The following is a 27,687-nucleotide window of genomic DNA, read 5'->3' as shown; positions in this document are numbered from 1 at the left end:
GATGCATGTAAAGAAAAGCAGGAGCGTGCCTGGAATCTCGTGAGAGGGGGTTGAAGGGTCACAGGTGTCGCATTCCAAGTAGAATGTCAGAGAGGGCCAGCCCAACTGCAAACTCACCGCCTACGTGCGCACCCTCGTAAATGGCCTCCTCTCTGCCATTGGCGGGGGGAGAGGAGGACCTGCCATCACCAGAACTTTCCAGGGAAGCTTGACTGTTGCTGGTCTACCCCACTGAACTTAGAAGAATCTGTGACCACCAAACTGGGAGGAGAAAGGATACCACCAGGTACATATGATTTCACAGCCATACCAGCTCGTTATAACCTTGCCAGGGCCGGGGTGACACCGAGTCCCTGATTATTGGAACCCTGTTCTAAGATTTCTGAGATCCCAAATTGTCCAGCTAGCAGGTCATCTGGGTGGTTTGGCCTGGAGAAAATGCCCACCGAATGGAAGTTAGAGATTTCGTGGGCTTTTTTTTTTTTTTAAAAAAAAACAGTTGATCTGTTCCTTTTGACCAATGCTTCTCCAAACTTGTCATTTTAAAGGTTCGGATGAGGTGGCGGGCAGGAGGGAGGGATTCATTCCAGCTGTGCCACGCAGTCCTAGAGGCCAGGAGTGGACAACACACAGGAGTGAGATAGGGGTTAGGAGGGAGAAGAGGGATTCTAGTTCACAAGGTCTAGAGTACGAGTCCTTCCAAAAGAAGCCGAATAGGAATCACCCGGGATCTGGTGAAAATGCAGGCGCTGAGTCAGTGGGTCTGGGTGGGACCTGAGGTTCTGTATGTTTAGCAAGTGCCCAGCTGATATGGATGCTGCTGATTTCCTGACCACATTTTGAGTAGCAAGAACCCACACAACAGAACTACCAAAGGTTAGCTTCGAAAGATGCTTCTTTTGAGGTCAGAAGGCTACTAATGGATCCATGAAAACATACGGGGCATCAAATGCATGCATAATAGGAGGATGGCTGCCAAACCTGCAGCCAGAATTTGCAGGTTGAGATCCTGTTTCTACCCTTTTTTAGCAAATAAAACTTTGGGCAAATCATGGATCATCTCTGAGTGTCTGTTTCTGCATCTAAAAAAATAGAGGTAATAAGACTTCCCTTGTTGACTGACCACACAGGGGAGATGTGAGAATCAGAGAAACAACTTAGTGAAAGTGCATTATAAACTGAAGCTGCTGCACATGTGTAAGCATATTATTATTATTATTATTATTATTATTATTATTATTATTGTAATTTTTGGAGCTAAAGAAACCTTACAATAGTTCCCATTTCTACTATTTTTATTACTAATAGATACATAGCATTGCCAAGTGTTTGCGTCTATCTGACCCTGTGTTAAGCCTCATTCTATAGATGAGAAAGGTAAGACCTAGAACCTGAAGATTGTGCCCAGCTGCCAAGTGTTAATGCCGTGGTATGAACTCAGCCTGACTCTGCAAAATCTGAGCTCTTACCTGCTGTATTCAGTTTGTTCTCTGTAGCAAACATCATAGAAAAAGGTGATGGTCTAAAACAGAGATTGGTAATTTGTTTTTAGTAAATATTTTAGGCTCTGCATGCTAAATCAAGGTCTCTTTTGCAACCATTCCCCTCCGTCTGTGCAGCGCAAAGGCAGTCACAGACAGTACATGACGGAGTGGGTGTGGCTGTGTTCCAACGAAATGTTATTTACAGAAACAGGCGGCAGGATGAGTTTGGCCTGCAGACTCTAGTTTGCTAATCCCTGGTCTAGAAAATTCTGAGCTGTCCAATACGGTAGCCACCAGCCCCATGTGGCTGTTTAAATTTCAGTGTATTTCAATTAAATTCCTCCGTTGCATTAGCCACATCTCAAGTGCTCAAGAGACACAGGTGGCTGGTGCTACTGAACTGAATAGGGTCGAGAACATTTCCAGCATCACACAGAGTTTATTGGAGAGCCTTGGCCTGGATCATCTATGGGACTAGGGAGGAATCCCTTACGAGTAGCTATGAGGACATGGGAGTTCTGGGTCCTGGCTTCGCTATACGATTCTAAGTAAATCACACCATTTCCCAGAGCCTCGGTCACTGCACACAGAAAATGAGGCTAACCCCTTCCTCACTTTGTTGTTGTGGGAACGGAATAAGAAAATATGTAAAAGGTACTTTGTCATCCCTTAGGAGCTGCATGCACATAAACCATCGTTAGGACTCGGTTATTTGAAATAAGAGAAAATGTACGGAGGCAGAATTTTTGTAGGTACCTGAACTGAGAGGAAACAGATTTTCCTTTAAATCACCCCATGGAAGCCATCGGGATGTCAAAGAGTTACCAAAATAAGGAAATCTTATCATTTGTTCAGATTTCTATATTTTTTGGACAGGAAAGGGCCATGAAACTAAGCAGATCTCAGTGGCCATTCATCTTTCAGAGCCTGGAATTGCCTTGGTAATGCTTACCACGTTCAGGAAACAGACAGAACTGTCCGGATGGGAGTTGTGACGAGATGGGGAAGGTCTGTCCTTCCTGAAAGAGATCAGAGGTTTATTCTTCTTTGTTGCACTCAAGGTTCTAGGCTTTTCCTGTTGCTCCTCCTTCATGGGAGTTGCCTTTGCACCACATCCACTGTGGATCTCCACACAGGTTAAGGATAAAGCTCAATTTTGCCACAGAGTGAGAGAGCAGACCCGTGGTTGCTCAGCTGATTCCAGTATCTCTGTGGTTCCCAGCAGCTCTCTCCTGCTTCTGTCTGTTCCTAATCACAGCCATAAATCGCTCCACTAGGAAAATCCCTGCTGTCACTTCCCCTCCTGTCAGTCTGTGGTCCCCTCTGTCCCTTGGGTCCTAGGGGCCAGACCACCCCCCAGTGACAACTGACTACAGTCACTGACTTGAGTACACAGAGGAGACAGTTTCCTCCCGGTTGGGGCTGGGTGCAACCCTTCTGACCTCTGCTAGTTACTAGGAGTTAACATTTTGTGTGAATCCTTTCTTACTGGCTTCTCATACGAGCTTCCTAGAACCTGTCGCATCCTTTTCTACCTTCTTCCCTATTTCCCTTCACTATTCTTTTTCTCACTACTTAAATACTCTTAATTCAATTCTCTGCTCTCCATCTAACACTTGCCTATCAGGCTGGAATCAAGGTTCCCCTTCTCATGCACAGCTGCTGCTGGTATATGTTGGTTGAACCTTTAAGAAAGTAATTTGGTAAGATTTCCCCCAAGCCTTAAAAAATCTGTATATCATATTCCCAGTAGTCCCATTTCTAGGGAAGGATTCTAAGTAATAGAGATGCGCTGAAAATTACTAAACAGGGATATTCATTAGTAGAGTGTTTATAATAGTGAAAAATTAGAAATCATCATCAAGAGTAGGAAAAGAATAAAACAAACATGAATTTACAAATAGAGATCTACCATTGCCCCTGCAGTGCTGGAGAAATGGCTCTCACCAAGATAAGCGACAAGAAGCCTCCGCAGATGAAGGCAGTTGTGAAGGAACAGGAGTTGACAGAGAAAAACAAAGGCTTTCTCCAAAATATCGACGCGGCTGAAGGTGCGAGGCAGAAGTGAGTCAGAGCTGAGCTCCCAGGGGCAGTTTCTGGGGCCCTGTCTGGAGACTTCCTCAGGCTGGTAGGACACAAATGATGAGATCGCCAAGTTCAGGGTCGGGGCTGACATTCTTCACCAAAATTCTTCTAATTTTGACTTTATGATTATCTAGTGTGGTACGTCCTATGAGACACCAAAGGGACCTATGGTCGTAAACCAGGCAGACATCAGCTGAATAGGAATGATCGAGATTTTCATCTCAATTTGTGAAAATTGTTGATTGTTTTGTGCCTTCATTATCTTCACTTGCTAAAGATACAAACCATTTAACACAGTTTCTAGAATAGAGGAAGCACAGATATTCATATAAATACACAAATACATAGGTTACTACATGATAGGAATGTATACTAATAAAAACCAATGGTTGACAACCTTTTTAAAAAGGAAGAAATCAAAGTAAAAGATTTTTCCAGAGCCCCTCATATGTCAAAAAAGCTATGATATCAAAGATGTTTTTAAGTGCACTTATAATTTATTAATAACAGTAGCATATATATTTGGAAACTTTCAGCAGTATTTATTTCATCGATAGAAGTGTACATAGATTGCAGGACCGCTTTCTATGCAGAGTAGGTGTAGAGCCCGCCCCAAACTCAGGGTTCAAGGCACGGGTAGGAAACCACTGCTGTGGGCGCCTGTTGCAAACCTACTGTGATTCATTCAAAAGTACATGTGAGCGTGTGTGTGCACATCTATACACACCCAGGAAAACAACAATAGCCCAACAGGGAGTGGGAAAGGGATTGTATCAACACAATTGCCTTAGAAAAAGAAATACACATGAGTTTTGTCTGCACAGGCAAAGCCGCTCAACCTCACTCATAAAAGGAGATGAAAACTACAATGAGATACCTGTCGACATGCACTAGATTGGCAAAGGTCAAAACCTCTGCTGATACGTGGTTTTAGAGGAGGAGCAGGGAAACAGGCACTCGCATCACCTTTGCTACAAGCATAAGTGACTTTAACCTCCTGAAAGCATACTTTGGTAAAATCTATCAAAATTTTAAATATATTTTGATCTATTGACCTGGGAATTCTCCTTTTAGGCTTACCCAGTGGATTCTTCTACACATACACATAGACATGTAGGGATATTCATCACAGCGTTGTTTGCAGTAGCAATTGATTAGAAGCAATGTACATAAACATTAATAAAGAGCTGATCAGCAAATTATGCTAATCGCCTTACAATGGAATCCCATACAACCATTTTTAAAATGAGCAAGCTCTATATGTACTGATACGAATTAGACTTCACGATAGGTTGTCAAAGAGAAAAACAAGGTACATAAAACGTGTATAATAGCCTCTCATTTATATGTAAAAAGGCATGTATATATTTAATAAATGTAGCTGCTTATTTACGCACAGAATCTCTGTGGAAGAATAAAAAAGAAACTAGTAACTGTTGAGAAGAGGACACCTGGGGGCTAGCCATCAAGATATATCACTCATTTTCTCCTTTCCTTTGAAACATGTGATGCTTTTAAACTGTACTTTAAAAAGAAACGTATTTATTTATTATTTGTTTATTTTATACACACATTTGCACATACACACACACACGGAGCTGCAATGACTTTAGGATGCAGACGCTCGCTGTTGCATCATTTATGGATTCAGTCAACAAGTATTTATCCAGCCTCCCTGTTTCTGTCTTGTACAATGCACAGCGTGCTAGACATCATTCACACAGAATAAAATCAGTACAAGAGTAGCAGGTGCTCTCTGGGGCCAGAAAGATCCCAGTGTTCTTGCTCTAGAAATGTTTAGGGCAGGCCTGACCTGCAGACTGAAGGCAGAATAATGGCATCTCTTTCGATTGTGTGACTTACAGTTTGCTGAGGGAATTCACCAGAACGGACCCCACCTTGGACAGATCGGATGAGGAGGACGTTGTCTCTGAAAACCCTCAAACTGGCTTCCTTCACGATTTGGAGACTAAACAATGGGTAAGGGACAGACTTCAATGTCACAGCAGGTGAAGAGGGGAACTTCACATCTCATATCAAAGCAGGTCATTTTCTTCATAACAGGTGCAAGAGGTTCAGAGCTTTAAATCAGGAGAGAGCCATCCTCTCCCCTGCGGGCTGCAGTTATCACACAAGGGACTTACTGGCATCCCCATGCAAAGTTATGTTGTTCTGTTGTGCGTTATGTTATTTTTGTCTTTGGCATTTGTGAAATAACTGTGACGTTTTCCACCTTGGAGCAAATTAATATACGTAGCATTGCCCCCTGGATTGCAGATTGTCTTCTAGTAGGATGGATCAGAAAGATCCAGTTACTCCTTCTTTACTGAAGTACAGTTGGTTCACAATATTGTATTAGTTTCAGGTGTACAGCATAGTGATTCAGTATTTTTGCAGATTATACTCCATTCAAAGTTATTACAAGATAATGGCTATAATTCCCTGTGCTGTACAAGATGTCCTTGTTCCTTATCATTTTATACATAGTAGTTTGTATGTCTTAATCCCGTATCCCTAGTTTGTGCTCTCTCCTTCCCTCTCCCCTTTGGTTAACCACTTGTTTCGTTTTCTTTATCTGTTGAGTCCATTTCTGTTTTGCTATATACTTTCATTTGTATTGTTTTTCAGATTCTACATACAAGTGATATTAGATTCTACATATAAGTATTTGCTTTTCTTTGACTTTTTCCACTAAGCATAATCTTCTCTAGGTCCATCCACGTTGCTGCAAATGTTATTCAGTGAGCGGTGGTATCATCGTTTGTCAGCCCAGGACAGATTAAGTCTAATTAGATAATAAAGTTATTTACTCTGTAAGCGTTTATGAGATAGTCTACACTCTCAGAGTATAAGGCATTTTTATAGACTATTTCTTAAAAACTTCAGGTCAAGGCATTAAGGTTTAACAGAATATTTTTTAAAGTAATTATTGTATTTCTTTATGTGAATTTGTTTATACAGAAAATTCTATAATTATGCAAACTAAATCACAGGCAATCACATAGTTAACAAAGAATTATTAATAAATGTGGCTCTCTGCTGACAAAAGGGCAAATACGTGACTTCTTGGGAAAGAAAACCTTTTTCGCTTATTCGCTTATTCTCTGAAAGCAAACCAAGGGGTCTGTACTTTGCATAATCTTACATTTGTCTCTTATAAGAGAAATCATAAGACTTATGATCATAAAAAAGATTATGATCGTAAAGGATAGGTTCAGAAAATGGAAAAAGAGTTAATGGGAGCAAAAAAGAAATCAATTTTAATGAACAAAATAGACTTTTTTAGCCAGACTGCCAAAGTTGCTGTATCTAACCATCAAAACTCCTCCAAAATATTTAGAAATGAATATTTTGCTCTGGTTTCACATTTCTGATCCCTGGCACTGTTATATACAGTGTCAATTTCGGGTGCCAGGTCAGTGAACAGACTTTCCTATTTCCTGCTTTTGTTTGCATCTCTCATAAGCAGAGTGTATTTGCCTATTTCTGAAGTCTGTTTGTTCTCCACCCACTACTGAGCACCCGCTATGTGCTAGGACACACATATATATAAAATCCATTCCCCTCAGTGAGCTCACAAGCCAGGAAGGACTCAGCCAGGAATGTGGCTATGGATGATAAAGTCCATCCTAGACGCAGCAGATGTGCTGTGAAGTACACAGGAGGGCTGAACAGGGAGAAGACTAGCAGGATATGACAGCTGAGGTTTGAAGGATGACCTGGAGGGAAGAAAAAGATTTCAGAAAGAAGGAGCAGCACTTGCAAAGACAAAGGGGCCAAAGAGAAACTGTTCTGAGAGAGGGACGGGGAAGGAAAAGGCATGACAAGCAAGCAGGCAGGCAGGACGCGAAAAAGATGGAGATAGAGCAGGATGCAGACTGGAAGTCAGGACAGCAGGAGGAGTCGAGGACTGATGAGGATTGGAGGTAGGGCGCTGCCTGGGATGCCCTGAGCAGGGATGCCAGGAGGATGGGGAAAGAGGACACCAATTTAAAAGACAGGTGTTCGTGTACTATATAAAGTAGATAAACAGTGGGGAGAGCGTAGCTCAAGTGGTATAGAGCACATGCCTAGCATGCACAAGGTCCCAGGTTCAATCCCTAGTACCTCCTCTAAAAATGAAATAAATAAACCTTCAATCCCACTCCTGCGCATATATCTGGAGAAAAATATAATTCAAAAAGACACATGCACCCCAGTGTTCACAGCAGCGCTATTTACAATAGCCAAGACATGGAAACAACCCAAATGTCCATCAACAGATGACTGGATAAAGAAGATGTGGTGTATACATATTGGAATACTACTCAGCCATAAAAATGCCTTTTGCAGCAACATGGATGGACCTGGAGATCATCATTCTAAGTGAAGTAAGCCAGAAAGAGACAGAAAAGTGCCATATGATATTGCTTATATGTGAAATCTATAAAAAAGGACACAAATGAACTTATCTATAACACAGAAACAGATTCACAGGCATAGAGAACAAACTTATGGTTACCAGTGGGTAAAAGAGGTGGGAAGAGATAAATTGGGAATTTGAAAGTTGCACTTCTTGGACTGATGGATATGTTAGCTGTCTTGATTGTGGTAGTGGTTTCATTGGTGCATATATCTAGTAAAATTCGTCAAGTTGTAACATTTGAAATATGCATAGCTTACTGTATAGGAAATATACCACAATAAGGGTGTAAACAAACAAACAAACCTAATTACCTCCTCCTCCCCCAAAAAAGGAAAAAATAAAGAAAATAATTTTTTAATTATTAAAAAATAAAATATATAAATAACAAGGTCCTGCTGTATAACACAGGGAACTATATTCAATACTTTGTAATGGACTATAGTGATAAAGAACATGAAAAGGAATATATATATATAAAATGAAAAAAATATATATATATAAATGAATATATATATATATAAATGAATCACTATGCTGTACACCAGAAATTAACACATTGTAAATCAACTATACTTCAATAAAAATAAATAAGTTAGGTGTTAGAGGCTATGACACCAAGCAGATATGACATGCATAATGAAGAGGGGAAAGACTGCCTCCCATGACATTTCAAGGGCTGCTCGGGTTTCTGGCAGAGCATCTGGATGGATAGGGAGACCATATGCAAGGATGGGGAACCCGGACAAGGCAGAGGGGAAATATGATAGGTTCCAATTTTTACTTTCTGAGTTTGAGGCGACCCATGAGCTCTTCAAAGAGCTGCATGTGAATGGAAACTCATATCCTTGGACTGTGTGTTTTATGCAAGTACAAGTCTGTGACTTAAAAACACACACATTTATATATTCAGTCCTGCAGATTTTAAAACCTCTTTTTTTTTAAACTTCTACTTCCTGCCTTTGGACTCTTTTGGGGTATATTAACCACTACAGTGAAATGACTGATGAAGGTAAGAAGTGTCACCATCGATTACTGGACGTGGACAGAACTCTAGAGATGATCTGGCCCAGTTTTCTTATCACAGACCAGGAAGCTGAGCTTTGCAGTGGTCCAGTGACTTGTTCCACATCCACAGCAGGAGAACAAGACTTAGAACTCTGGTCCTCTGATTCCCACTGGGGTGTCTTCCTACATCACAGTGTTTCTGCTGCTTTTGAATATCCTGGCCAAAGATTTGGTGGAAAGAAACTGAAATTGTGGATGTGTTTTATTCTTGAAGAGGTGGCTAAGAGATAGTGGAGTCGCATAATCCTTGGGAAACCTAGCCTTGGTTTCTTCACCTGTAAATGTGGTAATAATCCTGCCTCACTGGTGAGGTGTCCCTGAGTTGTGAAGGTGCCGGTGGCAGGGACTAGGTATTCCTTCATCTGAACCCAGGTCCTAGGATATGACAAAAAGAGCCATGGTCTTGGAATCAGAAAAGCTAGTTCAAGTTCTAGTCTACACACTTACTAGCCATATGGAATGGTTTCCTGTGGCAGCTATAACAAATAAGACTTGGTGGTTTAACGCCATAAAAATGTATTCTCTCATGGTTCTGGAGGCCAGAATTCCAAAATCAAGGGGTCAGCCAGGCCACGCTCCCTCTGAAGTCTCTTGGGGAGAAACCTTCCTTGCCTTTTCCAGGTTTTGGTGGCTCCCGGCATTCCTTGCTTTGTGGCCACATAAACTCCAGACTGCCTCCATCTTTTTTGTTTCTTTGTTTTGATGGTGGTACTGGGGATTGAATCCAGGACCTCCTGCAGGCAGGCATGAAGCTCTACCACTGAGCTCTACCCACCCAATCATCCTACCTCCACCTCCGTCTTCACTGAGTTTCTCTATCTGTGTCTTCTCCTCTTCTGTTTATCATTTGGGCACTTGTCATTGAATTTAGGACCCACCTAGGTAATCCAAGATAATCTCATCTCAAGATCATTAACTTAATTACATCTGAAAAGATCCTTTTTCCCAAATAAGGGCACATTCTCAGGAGCCTACCATTAGGTCATGGACAAACCTTTTTGGGGGTCACCGCTTAACTCACTGTACCATGTGACCTTGGCCAAATCACTAAAAGTGAGTGGCCTAGGGGATTTCAGTACCTACTCTTACCCACCTGAGGGCTATCATGAGGATAGAAGAAATGGTGTACATGAAGGCAACTTGTAGAAGTACGTGAATATTACTCCCAGTGACTTATGCAGATTATTTCAATAACAGACTGATCTGGTCTCCCTGCTCTACACGTTCCTGTCCCAGCCTTCCTCTGTCAACAGAGCAGGAGGGCATGTCTGCCCATCTCACAAATGCCTTTGGAGGCTCCAGCTTCAGAAAGGGCTATGCGCTTGCCCCCAGAAAGGGGGTATGGGTACCCTAGAGGGCCCAGCGCCTCTTGTGATAACCCTTTTGTTCTACTTTGCTTCCTTCATAATCTTTATCAGGATACGTTGGAGCTGGAGGCTGGGCATGGCCAGGACCTGCAGAATGAACAAGATGAGCAGGAAAGAGATTGCACTCAACATGAAGAGCCCCAAGTGCCCACATCTGTGCCATTTTCAGATGAGAGCATCCCTGAACTGTAAGCCTTGGCTCATGCAAGACAGAACATTTAATAATGTTTTGGGGCGGGAAAAATGAAACTTAGCACAGAACTTAGGGAAAGCCGAGAAGATTTAAAATCCAAACATGTCTTGAACCATAAAGCGCTCATGTGCACACTTAACTACCTACATGTTCCAGCCAGAATGCAGAACAAGGACATTTCTAGGCATACAGTCAGAGCCACGGGTTCTCTTTGCAAACTTTTCTTTGGAGCCTGGAATTAACACATACCTCATCACTCTCAGATAATTTTCTAGAGCTGAAAATTATTATTATTATTATTATTAAAAATGTATTATTAAATCCTTATGGACTCTTTCCCTGTTATATGGCTCTTCTCCCCCACCAAGATGCAACCACTATCCTGAAATCAATACTTAACATTCATTCTATACGGGGAAAGATAAAAATATATCTATATTTTTGACGGACTATAAAATACACCTTGTTCTCTCTAGCCTTGTAAGGGTTTGTTAACATGGATATTAAATAAATGTCCAAACTTCTTTCTTGTGGCCTAAATGCCTGCCTGGTCCAGGTGACAGAAAATGAATAAGCAGACTGATTTGTCACCCAAAGGAAGAGACTTTCAGGCTATGTGAGCTGTTTCCCATTTTCTATCTTCATACTGATCATAATGATATTTCTGTAGGAGTCAGAAGAGCGTGTTCTTCCAGCTAAACCACTGGAATACGCAGATGGGTCTACAAGGGAAAGAACTGGGAGCTGACAGCACAGACTGGATGGAGAAAATTAAAAATATTATACACAAAATAAACGTAACAGAAAACACAGTGAAGAGGTAATTGTAGGGTGCTGGCATTGGTCAGAAAGTAAGTGAAAAGTTTCATAGCTCCAGAAACTTAAGAAATTTTGTGTTTCAGGTGGTAAAGTCTTTAGGATAAGACGTACAAGGCCTTCTGATTAAAAGTCAACGTAACTAGAAAACAAACTCATGATTATGGGGGTGGGAAGGGATAAATTGGGAGTTCGAGATTTGCAAATATTAACTGCTACATATAAAATAGATCAACAACAAGTTTCTTCTGTGCAGCACAGGAAACTATATTCAATGTCTTGTAGTAACTTATGGTGAAAAAGAATATGAAAACGAATATATGTCTGTATATGTATGACTGAAACACTATGCTGTACACCAGAAACTGACACAACATTGTAAACGGACTATACTTCAATTTAAAAACAGATCAACGTCACAAAACCTCAAAGCCTACATCAAAGTTATCTGCATCTTTGCTCTCTCTTCTCTCAAGGGATGGAGTTCCCTCAGAGACTGTCTCCTTGAAGCCACGTTAATCGTTATCAAAACGATCTATTGAGGTTCCCAGTGATCCTCGAGTTTTATCCAGTGTTTTCCAAAGGGATCCAACCAGTGTGACATGAAAGAACCATTCAAGTATATTTGTTAATGCATATCTGAATTAAAGTGGAAAATTTCAAGATGAAACAGAAATGAGAGAGCTGTTATTTATCCAGTCACTAGCATAAAGAGGGGCTTTGGGGTCAGAGGGACCCCGGTTTGAATCGTGACATTGACATTTCTTGGGTAGGTTAATAAACCTTTTTTAAGCCTTGACTTTCCTCTTCTATAAAAAGGGACTAATGACAGCCACCTCATTAGTTTATTGTGGGTATGAAATAAAATACCGCATGTAAAGCATGTACAGGGCCTGGTACATAATAAACAATGAGTAAATGGAAGCTATCTTTAGAAATAAATTTATCTGGCCTTCTAAACCTTCCTACCACATTCCAAACTCTTTCCTACTGCAGGGCCTCTCTTCTAGACGTTTCTTTACCTTTCAGTTAAACGTCTTCACATTCAGTTAAACGTCTTCACATTCAGTTAAACGTCACCATATCTTTCAGCTCAACAGCTCTTTATCTTGGCCTTCTCCTGACGATTCAATTCAAGATGACCTTTCTTTTTTTGTTTTCCTTCCAGAGCATGAATACTGTTTGGATTTGAAAAGATTCCGTGTTTTTATTAAGTCAAATCCTATACATTAAAATTTCTTCCTGTTTTAAAAATTAAGGCATAATTCACATAGAGTAAAATTATGGTTTTTATTGTACAGCGCTGCTAGTTTTGGAAAATGCATACTGTTATGTAGCCATCACGGTGAAGATACAGAACACTTTCATTGCTCCCCAAATCTCTCATGCACTTTTGTAGTTAACGCCTCTCCCCAGGCCAGGCCGCTGTTCTCTGTCCCTACAGTTTTGCCGTTTCTAGAATGCCACGTAAATGGAATCACGTTGTACATAGACCTGTTTTGTTTTGTTTTTTAAAAAAATTAATTAGTTTATCTGTTGGCTGGGGGGAGGTAATTAGGTTTATTTATTTATTTATTTTTAGAGGAGGTACCAGGGATTGAACCCAGGACTTTGTGCACCCTAAGCATGCACTCCATCGCTTGAGCTATACCCTCCCCTCTGCATAGCCTTTTGAGTGTACCTTCTTTCCCTTAGTGTAATGCATTTGAGATTCATTCATGTTGCATACAGTGGTACTTTATTTCTTTTTGTAGCTGGATAGTATCCCATTATATAAATATACCACAGTTTATCTATTCACTAGTTGATGCACATTTAGGTTTTTTTTAGCAATCATAAGTAAAGACAGTATGGGGGGAGGGTACAGCTCAGTGGTAGAGCGCATGCTTAGCATGCACGAAGTTCTGGGTTCAAATTCCAACTATCTTCATTAAAATAAGTAAGTAAATAAGTAAACCTAATTACCCTCCTAAAACAAAAACAAACAAAATAAATAAACTATTTTTTTAAAAAAACAAAGACACTATAAACACTTACATATAGGTTTTTGTGTGAACACACATTTTTTTAATTTTCTTTGGGTAAACAATCAGGAGTCAGAATGCTGGGTCATATCACAAGTGTATGTTTATATTTGTGGAAAAAAACTGCCAAGCTGTTTGAAAATGGTTATGCCGTTTGCATGATGGCTACCCTCTCGCTGTTTCCTCTTGTGGTGGACAGTGTTCTAGTCTCTCTCCTCTTATAAGGATACTAATCCCATTACAGGGTCTCCACCTCCTGACTTTATCTAAGCCTAACTACCTCCCTAAGATCCCACCTCCCAGTACCATCCCACTGGGGGTTAGGGTTTCAGTGTATGAATTTTGTGGAGACAAAAACATGAAGTCCTTAATACAGATCAAAGTTCCTTTTTCTTTTGTACATGTATCCTAAGATTCCTTTCTTTTTGCTTTCTTTATCATATGTATAGCCAATTGTTACAGCAACGTTTATTGAAAAGAGTTTTACTTTTTCTGTGGAATGACCTTGCGCCATTGTTGAAAATCAGTGGGTCGTGTATGTGTGAGTCTCTTTCTGGGTTCTTTATTCTGTTCCAATAATACATGTTTATACTTTTGGTAATGCCACACTGCCTTGATTACTGTCGCTTTACATTAAGTCTTGACATTAGGTAGTGAGCATTATTCAGTTTCGTTCTACTTTTTCAAAATTGCTTTGTGTATTCTAACTTTTTTTTTCTTTTTCATGTAAAGTTTAGAATCAGCCTGTCAATCCTCCTATGATTTTGACTGGAACTACCATTAACATATAGATAGATTTGGGAAGAATTAACAGTTTTTTAGCAATATCAACATTTCCAGTTCATGAATACAGTATTTCTCTCTACATCTTCTTTGAGTCCTTCCATCAGGGTTGTATAGTGTTCAGTGTACAGATACTTCACATTTGGTTAGATTTACATCCAAGTATTTCACGGTTTTGGTGTTATTATAAATGGTACTTTAAATTTTTCAATTTCTTTTTAATAGCTAGTATATAGAAATGCAGTCGATTTTTGTATATTGATCTTGTGTTGTCCCCTTGCTAAACTCATTTATTAGTTCCAGTAGTTTTTAGGTTATTTGGGACTTTCCACGTAGATAATTATGTTGTCTGCAAATAGAGACAGCTTTCTATCTTCTTTTCCAATCTGTGTTCCTTTTACTTCTTTTTCTTGCCTGATTATATTGACTAGAATTTCTAGTACGATGTGGACTAGGAGGAGTGACAGCAAATAGCAGACATCCTTACTTTGTTCTCAATATTACAAGAAAAACAGTGTGGTATTAGCTGGATTTTTTGTTTGTTTTAAAAGACACCCTTTCCCAGATTGAGAAAGTCTCTTCTATTCTTGTTTCCTGAGTTGTTTTTAAGATCAGAAGTGATAACCGAATTTTTCAATAGCTTTTGTTGCATTTATGAATGACCACGTTTTTTGTTTGTTTATAATTCTCTTGACATGGCGAATTATAATGACTGATTTTTGAATGCTGAACTAGCCTTGAATTCCCAGAATAAACCCCACTTGGTCATAATATATTATCCTTTTTATATGTTGTTGGATTCAGCTTACTAAAAATGGAAATTTTACATGTATGTTAATGAGAAATATTGATCTGTGATTTTCTTTCTTGTATTGTCTACTGTTAGTATCAGAATAATGCTTGCCTCAGAATAATAGAAAAAATTGGGCTGTTTTCCCACCTTTTCTGTTTTCTGGATGACTTTGTGTAAACAGGCTTAACTTCTTTCTTAAATATTTGGTTGAATTCACCAGTGAAGCCTGGAGATTTCGTTGTGGTAAGATTTTTAAGTACAAATTTAATTTCTTTAATGATATATAGAGTTACAGGGCCACTCTGGCTACCTAGCTCTTGAGTATGTTTTAATGGTAGATTGCGTCTTTCAAGGAATTTGCCCATTCCACCTAAATTGTCAAATTTATTGGTTTAAAATTGTTAATAATATTCTCTTGTTTATTTTTATTTTCTATTTCCTCTTGCTTATTATTTATTTATTTATTTATAGATTCACAGGAGATATCAAAGAAGTATACAGAATAGCCCCATGCACCCTCTCCTCCGCCTTTCCAAATGGTAACATGTTGTCCAACTCTAGTAAACCATCGAAACCAAGAAATTGACCTTGGTATTATCGACAGAGCATATTCAGACTTCACCAGTTATAAGTGCACTCGTGTGTGTGTGTGTGCAGGGTTTATGCAATTTTATCATATGTGTGGCCTTGCATAACTACCACCACAATCAAGATTCTCCCCTGTAACCACTGCACAGGGCTCCTTTGTGTTACCCCGTTATAGTCACACTCATTGTCTCCCATCCATCCCTTAAACCCTGGCAAGACAAATCTGTTCCACATATTTATAAATATATTATTTCATAAATGTTACATAAATCAAATCATGAAGTTGTGTATCCTTTTGATATTGTTTTTTTTCACTGGACATAAGTTCCCTGAGGTTTATCAGACTGTTGCATGAATCAATAGTTCCTTCCCTTCAATTACTGAGTAGCATTCTATGACATAATTCATATGTATATATATATAGACACATATCTATATTCATCCTAGTTTTGGCCTAGCATGAATAAAGCTACTTTGAACATTCATGGACAGCTTCCTGTGTGCAAACAAGTCTTCCTTTCTCTGGAATAATTGCCCAAGAGTGAAATTGTTGGGTCATATGGTAAGCCTGTTTTTAGCTTTGATAGGAAATGCCAAACTGTTTTCCAGAGTGGCTATACCATTTTACACCCCCAGCATCAACATATGAGTGATCTAATTTCTCTACATCCATAGTAGCATTTGGTGTTATCACTATTTTTGGTCTTAGCCATTCTGGTAAGTTTATCTTGATATATTGTAGTTTAAATTTGCATTTCTCCAATAGCGAATACTGTTGAACATTCTTTCATGTGTTTACTTGCCTTCTGTGTATCCCCTTGGTTAAGTGTCTGAGATGTCTTTTGTCCATTTGCTAATTGCATAGTTTGTTTTTTAATGTTGAGTTTTGAGAGCTTTTTGTATATTCTAGATATAAGACTTTTGCTGGATATGTGACATGCAAATCTATTTAAGAGAGTCTTTGTCCAAGTGAAAGTTTTACTCCTAGATCCCAAAGATTTTCTGTGATTTTTTTTTCTAGAAATTTAACTAAACTTGCATTTTAATCATTTTAAATGTCTGCTCCTGTATCCAGTTAGGATTGCATTTCTTTACTATCATCTAGATTATTTAGAGTGTTTTTTACTTTCTTGAATTGTGTTTATGTCTTCCAAGTTCTACACAATCACTACCCAAAAGTCCTGTTGTTCAGAAATAGGATCAAAAAAGATTGTCCATTGGGGACTTTACTTAATCCACAGGATTTAGTCCATCTCTTGGTCTGTTTGCAGCTTATTAAGTGAGGTGATGTCCCTGGAGGGCCAAATTGAAAAGCTGGAGTCACACCAGGACCTTGACCCTGATCAGGGGTCAAACATTGAGGTAAGCTGGCGGCTTGGACAAGAAGATCTGGGAGGCTGTCGGGACTCTGCCACCTCTTCCCACCCCTTTGATTGTTTGACAGGTCAGAACGAGAATTCAAACCCATCTTCTGTCACAAGGAGAGCTCCCTGGTGGTCAGTTCTGAGCGTATTTCACCTGGGTATCACCACCACTAGCCTCTAACAGCACAAAAAGGCTAGACTTTTCTTTTCTACCTAGACACTCAGACAGACAAATTTGGCAGGTGTATATCTTGGTGCTATCTTAAGATAATGATGAGTACCTTAAGGGAAAACTTCTCTCCTTAATATTTATACCCCAGCACCTAACAGTACAAAGACGTGCAGGAAATACACATTAGTGAGGAACTGCATCGTTGGAATCTAAGAGAAATTGAATGTCTTCGTGAAGAGTGCTTGGGTTGGTCTTCACAGTTCGCAAAGTTTTCCTGTTGTTTCGTCTCCTTGCATTTCTTAGAGACTCTTTTCTGAGAATGGTTTAATTTTCCCTTTTTAACAGAGTCGTCGAATGTTAGAAAGGTAGTGACCAACTGTGGATAAGAATTAGACTTCAGAGCCCTGGCTGATAATTTTTCTTCTGTACTAAACTTCAGGCATTTGAAGAAAAGTCTCTAAAAGTGGAAAAAGTCTATGTCTAACCTCTTTTTTATTGAAATTGACAGCCTCTGCTTTAGTCCAAGCCAAATTTAAATTAAGTGGATTTCAAAAGAAGTAAAAGAGAAAAATGCCTCTTTTATTGTAGAAAGGTGATATTTATTTAGACCCCTCACATATTAAAAAGCCATCTACAGATTTATCACTAAGGGAAAAAAATACCTTTAACTAAGATTCAGGCCAATATTTTAAAGTAGCAACCTCATTTTGGCTAGTTGAAGAGTTTTTTTCAATATTTTGGGCTTTGGAAATTGCAAAGTATGAAGAAAGGGAAGAGGACAAGGACCAAGAAATATTCTGCCTTAAAAATTTCCTCCAAAAGTCAGCTGTACGATAAGAATGTGGATTTCAGCAGGAGGGAAGATAGGGAAGGATGGATATCGTTAAGAATGAAGAGAAAAAGACAGAGGACCACAAAGACAAATTTAAGTGAAATAAAAAAAACAAACCAACAAGGACTTGGAATGATATGAAAAGGGAAAGCATCGCAAATACATATGGAGATTCTCTGTCCTGGAAATGCACAGCTTTGTACACGCTCTGAGAAAACAGGCACAGACTTGAAAGCCAGCAACAACCCAAATATCCACCAACTGGTGTGTGGATAAACTGTGGCACATGCTATATGATGGAATACTACTCAACGATAAAAAAAACAATGGACTTCTTAATCATTCAGCAGCATAAAGAATCTCAAATGCATTACACTAAGTGAAAGAAGCTGGGCTCAGATTACAGACTGATGTAACATTCTGAAAAAGGCAAAACTATAGAAACAGAAGATAGATTAGTGTTTTCTAGAGTCCAGTGGGGAAAGGGAGGAGGGGATCAACAAAGGGACACATGGAAATTTTGGGTGTGATGGAAATATTCCATATCTTGTGGTGGCGATTGATTACATGACAGTGACAAGTAGGCATCTGTCAAAATTCATAGCACTGCACACCTATAAAAGGTGAGTTTTACTCTATGTAAATTATGCCCCAATAAACGCGACTAGTAAAAATCGACACAGGTTCGGTCCTCAGTAAGACTAAAGGCTGATGGGAAAGGCTGTGTAAAAACAAACGCAGTGACATAATAAATAAGAAACTTTAAGTATAATTATTTCAGAAGCCAAGTCGGGAGGGATGGCTGTAGGTTTACTCTGCAGAGGGAAAAGTGAAGATTGTTAGAAAGAAATATAGGAACAGTAAACAAAGGATGGGAAAATGAAAGGAGGAGTAAGTTAATCAAGCTAAAGTAATATCACATGTATTGGCTCATTTATTTCTAAAGAGGAAATGGGATGACTCAGAAAGGCATGAAAAAGGGAGGGGGAAATTGGTAAAAGTATTTTAACACACGCACACACACACACGCACCAGGAACAAATTTAAAAGAACTTTAAGCTGAGGAGAGGACTTCGAGGTGGCCTTTGGGTGTTGCCTGATATTGAGTGAAGTTCAATGCCCATGAAGCTTTCTGAAATCTCCATACAAACATCTCAACTTTCATTCTGAGACTGATTTCTACCTCAGTTATCTTTGGTACAATTCTCTTTGGTAAATACTGTGTAAAGATACTTACTGTGTAAATTAACTACAACAATGTAAAATGCGATGATCACATCACAGCCTCTTTCCAAATCATTAAATCACACAATTCAGGAGTCAGTGATGAATGAACTCGGTAAAAGAAGGGTGTAGACTGTATATTCTCTCTAAGCAGTCTGAGGGTAAACACTTATTACTAGTATCCAACCAGGAGAATGGCCACTTACATAGGATGTGGCCAGTAGTATCTTGTTGATTTAGTGTTGATTTTGGAGATCAGCACTCAGAGCAGCATGGGGAAAAAAAACCAAAAACAAAACAACAACAAAAACCCAGCTTCTGTTAAATCTCTACCCATTTGATCACAACTGAGCTTTCTTCTAAAAATCGCCATTTGTTTCGTTTCAATTCCACACATCATCATTCATTCATTCATTACAACGTTTGTTCTGTATCCTTTTGTTTTGAAGAAGAAGATCGCGGAGATCAAAAAGCACATGGGAGAAATGGATAACAAATTTGTCCAGGTAATGATAAGATGGCTTTGTAATTAAGGAAGAAAAACAGTTCTTGAAAGAAAGCTCAGATTCAGAGAATTTTAGTGAATGGAATTCAAAATTCAATGAAAGAGACCGAGAATTTTAGAAAGGAACTTAGTTAGTTACGCCCGCATTTTCAGAAGAGAAAAGCAGAACTCAGAAACATGAAGTGACGTGCCCATACTCCCACAGGAAAAGAACCAGTCTTGCTCTTCCTCTCCCATTAAAAACATATATATTCTTTCCTTCTAACAAAAATAATGCATGCTTATTTAAATAATTAAAACATTATAGAGCTATTTCATATAAAAATAATCCTGCTTGCTCAAAAACAGAGTGAACATTTTAGTATATTTACATTCTTCTAAATGTCTATGTACATATTTAACCTATTATTATAATTTTAATGGGATTATATTATATATATATTAGTTTGCATCTTGCCTTTTTTCACTTAGCATTTTTTCTTCAACAACTTTCTAGGCCACTAGATGTCATTTTAGCTTTTTCCTGTTTATATAAGGCAGGGTTTGATTTTTGGATTTATTCAATTTATTTTGTTGGATATTTGTGGCTTTATAACCAACATTTGCCATTACAAACTACACCTCAGAAGTCCATACTTTGCCTGCTTTGGCAAGTAGCTCTTTAAGAATCAATTTCTGTAAAGGGCACCCCTAGAACCCCAGAGCTATCTTGAATCCCAGAACCCTCTTTTCCCTGCTGTAGCTCTGCTTTTCAAGGTATCCTGCAAGTCTATTGTGGAATGATCAACTTAAAACCTTTAAAAGCATTATTTACCCCAGACATAGGTGCAATTGGCATTCATGTCCTAGAAGGGGTTGGTTTGCTTTCAGTCTGTGTCTTGATCTTACTGATAGAAACCAACCCAAACCATCTGCCATCTCTGCCTGACAATATAAAGGAGACACGGGAAGAAAAGAAACTTTTTGTGGACAGCTCTTTTGCTAAGCCATAATGCCCGGATAACATAATGAGGACTTACATGTATATATTACAGAATTTAAAATCTTTAAAAGAAAATACGACTTTCTTTTTTCCCTCGGAAACAGATCATGTTTCTCCAACTAATGTCCTGGTGGAAATTTTTTAAGGAGCAGGGAGAAAATAATGAATAGAAAAAAAGATGGCTTATAATAAGCTGCTATTGTGTAAATGTATACTTCTCAAGTATTGAAAATAATTTTTTTTAACATTTTGGTTATACCTCCTGCAGGTTACCATGATTGTTCTAAGAGGAAGGGTTTTACTGAATAAAAGTAGGTTTCAGTGAAGCCACTTTACAGCTACGTGCTATCAAGAATGAGTAAGGTTTTATCATATAAACCAAAAAATATGATTTATGTTCCACCCCAAATTGTGGCTGTTTTTTCAGGCAGGTGCTTGTAATGAAGCCCATGAATTAAAGGAAAAACTCATTGTGAGAATAGAGGTAAGATTTCACAGTTACACGACTTCAAATGTTGATAAAATAAGATGATTTAACTTTAACTACAGGGGTAATTCTTTCCCTTGAAGTTGACAGCATACCACATACTCTTGCTAGACTTTTCACCTTCTTCTCCCTCTCTGACCTTCTGCTTTGGGCCTACAGAACGTCTCCCAGGTGTGGTGTGCTCCCAGGCTCTCACACCCCTGGACTGCCTCTACAGCTCCTCCCTCTGGTGCTTACCCCCCACGTCCACACATTACCCATTCAGGTCTCAGCTCAGATGTCAGCTCATCTCCCAGCCCCTGCTAATCTCCCCTGCCAGGAAAAAATGACTCCATCTCTGAAGTCCTCCCACAAGATTTTATACATCAAGGTAAATGAAAATAGGTAAATGAAGCAATGAAGGAATGAATTCCCTGTCACTCGTTCAGAGGTGCCTAAACATCCCACCCATCTAGACTAGATGTCCCACACCCAGACCTCAGCGACTCGGTCTCATCACCTTATCTACTCTCTCGTCAGCATATTTTAATCTATAATATCTAATGAATATGTGTTTGGTTGTTTATTGCTTGTCACCTAACCGCTATAAACACACATGTGATCCCTTGTCTGTTTTGTTAAAAAACGCACATGCAGTAGAATGCCCTTTCCTTATCTATTTTGGGAACCGGTTTATCTTAGAATAGTGCCTGGTAGGAATCCCTCAATAAATATGTTTTGCATCAATGAACTAACTGAATAGATGAATTCAATACAAAGATAATTATCTTCCTACATGAATAACCCAGTAGTTAAAGATTAGCGTGTGGGTTTCATTTAATTTTCTACCACGAATGTCAGTCTCTTTCATTAGTGGAGTACAGCAGGGACCTCGTCACATGACTCACATATGACTTGCAATGTGGGCCCCTAAAGTGTTTTAGAGGAAAAACACTCTGCATGATCTACAACGAGACGGGCAGAACACCTCGAATCGTTTTTTTAAAATGATAGTTGATTGCTCTTTTTTCCCAGAACTTTTGCAAGGACATGACTCTGCTGAATACAAAGTTGGGGATGTACCAAGTGCAAGAAGGGAAGACAGACTCTCATAGCCCTGAAGAAATGGCCGTGGAAGGAAGGGAGCCCCTGCTTCCTCAGGCGCCACTCCCGCCCTTAGTGCAGAACGCTCCTCCCCGCATCGCAATGTGGTAAGCGAGAGACAGGGGCTCCCGGGGCTGCACAAAGGCCAAAAACATGTAAAGATTATAGTAAGACTGAATTTCTTCAAGGATTGACTAAAAAACTTGTTTGACCTCCTTTTATAAATTATTTATTCTTGTTCTTTGAAAGTCTATTTATTTATTAAGTCGTAGTATTTTTTCGTATTATTTTCGACGTGTATCTGTTGCATGAGATATATAGATACAGAGATTTCTTTCTTATTGCTTTGGATAACTCTATATACATAAATGTTAAAGGATGGTGTCTGCAACCTATGATGCAGCCACCCCCAAACGAGAGAACATACCTGCTAAACAGATTTGAAAACCTTTGTTTGCTGGACAGGATGTCTCTCCCTTGGAAGGGATTGAAGACTGGCAAATTCTGACTCTTTGGGTCTTTTTCTGGAGATGCCACACCATCATATATACTTTGAGTAGTACCCCACTCTAAGGAAACTTTTTTGACTCTTTATCTCCCACCACCAACCCAGGTAGAACCCTCAGCTCTCTCTCTCGTGTGTGTGCACTGGACCTGGCACGTAACTGGACATAGTGCCCACAGTGTATTACTGCAGTTAAATTGTTTCCACTCTGTCTTCTCCTAATACTCCCTGGGCTACTTGAAGGCAGGAATCTCGATCACTTGGGGACATGAAATGTAAAATGTGTTCATCATGCTCAACAAATATTAGGTTAATAAGTGAGGAGTGCTGTCAATGAGTATGGTAACACAAAGCCCCAGAAAGCTTCCTCCTCCCAGAAAGATCAATGAGAGCAGGAAAAAATTGTCAGAACCAACTTTTTCAGAACTCTGGAAATCAAGAATTTAGTATCCAGAATAGATAAAGAACTCTTAAAACTCAACAAAGAAGAACAACCTAATTTTTTAAATGAACGAAAAACCTGAATAGACATTTTTTTTCAGAGAAGATACACAAATGGCCAATAAACACATGAAAAGATGCTCAATGAAAAAGCATAATGAGAACATCATTGGTCATTGGGGGAAACGCAAATCAAAATCACAAGATACCATTCTGTACCACTTAGAAAACTATAATTAAAAAGATGGACAATGACAAGCACTGGAGATGATGTGGAGAAATTAGAACTTTCAGACGGTGCTACTGGGATTGTAAAATGGTGCAGCCTCTTTGGAAAACAGTTTGGCAGTTCCTGAAAATGTTAGGCTACCATGTGACCCACTCCCAAGTATGCACCCAAGGAACTGAAAATATATGTCCACACAAAAACCTGCACAGAAATGTTCATAGTAGCTAAAAAGTGGAAACTATATAAATGTCGATCAGCTGATAAAGAGGTGAACAAAATGTAGGCTACCCACACAGCGGAGTTTTATTCAGCCACACACAAAAAAGTACTGATACATGCTACAACATGAATGACCTTTGAAAACATTATGCTAAGTGAAAGAAGTTAGACCCGAAAGGCCTCACGTTACATGATTCTATTCACATGAAATGTTCAAAATAGGAAAATCCATGTAGCTAGAAAGCAGATTAGTGGTTGCCAGGCCTGGAGATAGTGGGAAATAGGGAGTGACTGTTCTGGGATATTTTGACAAAAATTCCTGTAATTAGAAAGTGGTGATGGTACAACCTTGTGAATAAACTAAAAGCCACTGAATTGTACACTTTATAAAGGGTAGATTTTATGGCATGTGAAGTATATCTCAAAAACAGACAAATAAACAAATAAGGGAATGCCTTTCTTTTTTTTTTTTTTCAACATTTTTTATTGATTCATAATCATTTTACAGCGTTGTGTCAAATTCCAGTGTTCAGCACAATTTTTCAGTCATTCATGGACATATACACACTCATTGTCACATTTTTTTCTCTGTGATTTCGATGATCACTTAATTGTGTTGTATGGGCAGATAATCCAGTTGAGTTGATCATCTTTCATCACATCATTACATTCTAGTTAAGATTGCTTAAGACTTGTCAGCGAGCTGGAAACACACACTGGTTCCGTTTAAGCATATTTATACATTAACTCTTTGGGGAACATTTATCTTGCAGACTAAGTCAATTATTTTGCTGTTTTTAGCTTCAGAGAGTGACCTCTCCCTGTTATTATCCCCAATTCCTCAGTTCTCTTGTAGTCTTCCCCTCTGTATTGATCACAAATAATGTGAACATTTTGGAAAAGATTAAAGGTTTTATCCATGGCAAGTTTTGAAAAACAAGGTAATAGTATTCAAAAATCAAAAGAATGTTTTTAATCCTTACAGAAGATAAACTCAAAATGAATGAAATTGTAAATGACACTAATTTTTGGTTCTACACAGGTGATATCATGAAAAAACTTATTTCCATTTAGCTGCTATGATGTTTTCCAAAGAAAAATGTCTGAACCTTTTAAAATATTATACATGTTCTTTTATTTGCCTAATAGTAAAAACTTTTAAAAATTTTGTTATATCACATTGACTTGTAAATAAAAGTCAAATGATTCAGTAGTGTCAAAAAATAAATCTGTCCAATCAGTTTTGCTTTAAGTTCTCAAAAATACAAAATCCATTTAAAAATATTTAGTGTGGGAGAGTCTGCTGGAAAGATAAAAGGATGTAGACTAAAAAATAATAAAGATTTGACTCTCTTAGTGAAAAAAAAAATCTGAATCCATCCATACCTTGAATGTTCACTGAAAGAAAAAACTAGAAGGACTTATCTAAAACAAAACAAAAACCACACAAACAAGCAAAAACCACCAAATAAAATAAAACTAAAATAAAAGAAGAAGAAAGAATGAATGAGTGACTGGAATAGACATAAGAAAGGAAAAAGAAAACCTCGCTGATTGTGTTAAGCTACATTATAGCTAAGTGATGGGATTGTAGTTTTGTCATTTCTCTGTTTTCCAAGCTATCTGTAATTTAGGGGAAAAAAATTTTTCTCTTTAAAAAAATTAATGTTAAAATGTCCCAGTTTAGTATTTCCAAAGATGATCAATTTTGGAATTTGGGAAGAATGGTGTTCATTTAGTGGATATGTTTTGGTAGTGAGCCATTTTTCTTTTCACAAGAAAGAACAAATCTAGACTCGGTGCTCCTTGAGGACAGACCATCTCTGCTTCACCTTTGCAGCACTTGAAGCCTCTTCCTAATAGACTATTTCAAGAACACTGGCTCTTTCGTAAGTGTGTGAAGTAGAAGCAATTTTTTTGTGTAACTGCCAAGAGATAGCCAGTGGCAATAACGCCACGAAACTTGGCTCCGGTTCATGGAATCCACCAAGTTGGGCCACACAAAGCAGAGTGTTGGCCAGCCTTAACTCTGCTCTAGATTTGCTCTTCTGAAACGTGTCCCAGGTGGTCATTATCGCCAGGTAACTGGATTATCTGTGACATTTCTTTTCTTCTTTGTGCTCTTCTGGGTTTTCCAGATCTTCTACCTTAATCGTGTATTGCATTTATAATTTGAAGATAATAACGCAAAGACTTAAAAGCAAATTAAATAAAGTACATCATAAGTGCAGCCCAGAGGGAGGAGCCTCAAAGACTTGAAAAATCTTCTGTTACTTTAAAAGGGCAGGTCTGGTGCTAGGATAAAACTGGTTTTTACTGGTGATACAGAGACCTGCATTCCACTTGTATTCTGTATCTCGAGGAAAATCTAACTGCCTGTGTCTTTATTTCTACCAAAATAGGGATCATATACCTCATAAGTGAGGTAAAGATGGTAAGAATTGCTAGAGGGTGAGAACAGCATTTATCTTCTTTTTTTAAATAATAGTTGACTTACAATATCATGTTAGTTTCAGGTGTACAGCAAAGTGATTCAGTCATATGTATTTATATATATATTATTTTTCAGATTCATTTCACTATAGGTTATAAGATATTGAATATAGTTCCCTGTGCTATACAGAAAATCCTTGTTGTTTACCTATTTTATATATAGTAGTAATGTATCTGCTAGTCCCAAACTCCTAATTTATCCCTCCCACCTCCTTTCCCCTTTGGTAACCGTAAGTTTGTTTTCTATGTCTGTGAATTATGTCATCGGTTGTGCTTCAATATTCAATATTTTGTAAATTATTCTCTATTTAAAGTTACTACACAATAATGGCTATATTGTCCTGTGCTTGTACAATATAATCTTGTTGCTTACTCATTTTATACATAGTAGTTTGTGTCTCTTAATCCCCATCCCTGTCTTGCCCCCCTCCTCCCTCTCCCCACTGGTAACCACTAGTTCGTTCTCTGCATCCTTCAGAATGCTCTTAACACAGGTGTTTTCTTTCCTTGCAGGAAACGTGTACTGAGTCTTGTCATCATGTTTTGTATCCTCACCTTCACTGGACTTTCATGTTACATACTATTTTTTGATGCTACATTTATCTTTGAAAGGGTGCTCCCTGTTATGCTTGGGCGCCGCAGGATGTGGGAACTACGGGAGATCATTGCACCTTTCTTGAATTTGGAAGTGGAAGACTTGTTACCCTCCTAAAGATACAGAAGTTACTGTTACCCTACTGACTTTCTTCCCAATAAAATTCTGGCTGTTCCTGTATTATGATGGTTAATTTGTTTTTTTTTGAAAAACACAATAGGGTGTTTTGCAAAGAATTTTGTAGTTATGTAGGAGTTGGTTGATAACAGACAGAAAAAATGAAAACAATTTATCTTTATCCTCATGACTCACAATGACATCCTGAATCATTCCACACACTGTTTAAAACATATACTTCAAACTACTAGCCTCTCTTCTCCCGCAGCCCTGAGGACACTGAGACTATCAAGCATTAGCTTTCATGGGTGGTTATTTCCCCCATTTTGACTTCTGATGTCAGAGAAAAGAAAGCTCAGAATTCCTCTCCACTTTGACTTCAATTGAATTGGGGCCATATTTTGGTTGGAGTGGACATTTCTTGGTTTTGCTCCCTAACCTTCATTTCTCCTTTTTGTAACAGCATCCTAATTTTGCTTTGAAGGGACTTTCTGTCCTCAGTAAGTGTAATTGTAGGTGATCTTTCAGTCAATGCCTGCTGTCTTCCAAGTAACGAAAGTTGCAAATATGCTGAGTCAGACATTCTCTAAGAATAAGAATTTTCAGAAGAATCATACAAAGAAGGGAAATGATGGGAACTTCAATTTTGTTAACTAGCTTATATCTTTTTCTGCTAAAGGTAGCCAGTGTTGGTTCTGTTATTTATTTTTTTAAAAATGAAGTCTAATTGATGCAGTAGTTTTGTTTTCTTTTTGTTTTTTGGTTTTTTCAATTGAAGTATAGTCAGTTTACAATGTGTCAATTTCTGGTGTACACGTAATATTTCAGTCATACTT

General features: G+C 38.6%; 1 protein-coding gene across 5 annotated transcripts; it reads left to right on the top strand.

Moving 5' to 3' along the window:
- Positions 1-101: 101 nt before the first annotated feature.
- On the top strand, positions 102-26,914 carry SMCO2 (single-pass membrane protein with coiled-coil domains 2). Of its 5 annotated transcripts, none has more exons than XM_072954618.1 (10): positions 102-286; positions 3,411-3,548; positions 5,435-5,549; positions 10,458-10,594; positions 11,270-11,419; positions 16,875-16,965; positions 19,648-19,701; positions 21,110-21,166; positions 22,184-22,359; positions 26,653-26,914. In XM_072954618.1, the coding sequence occupies exons 2-10, from the start codon at positions 3,421-3,423 to the stop codon at positions 26,849-26,851; spliced, it is 1,107 nt and encodes a 368-aa protein (XP_072810719.1). In that variant the 5' UTR covers positions 102-286; positions 3,411-3,420; the 3' UTR covers positions 26,852-26,914. The 5 variants fall into 5 exon arrangements, with proteins under 5 accessions (XP_072810719.1, XP_006200078.2, XP_072810722.1 ...); XM_006200016.4 differs by having other exon boundaries at positions 19,645-19,701; XM_072954621.1 differs by lacking the exon at positions 19,648-19,701.
- Positions 26,915-27,687: the final 773 nt, after the last annotated feature.

This window comes from Vicugna pacos, chromosome 34, assembly GCF_048564905.1.
Source record: "Vicugna pacos chromosome 34, VicPac4, whole genome shotgun sequence".
Lineage (NCBI taxonomy): Eukaryota > Metazoa > Chordata > Mammalia > Artiodactyla > Camelidae > Vicugna > Vicugna pacos.
This window is presented reverse-complemented; position numbering and strand designations above follow the sequence as displayed.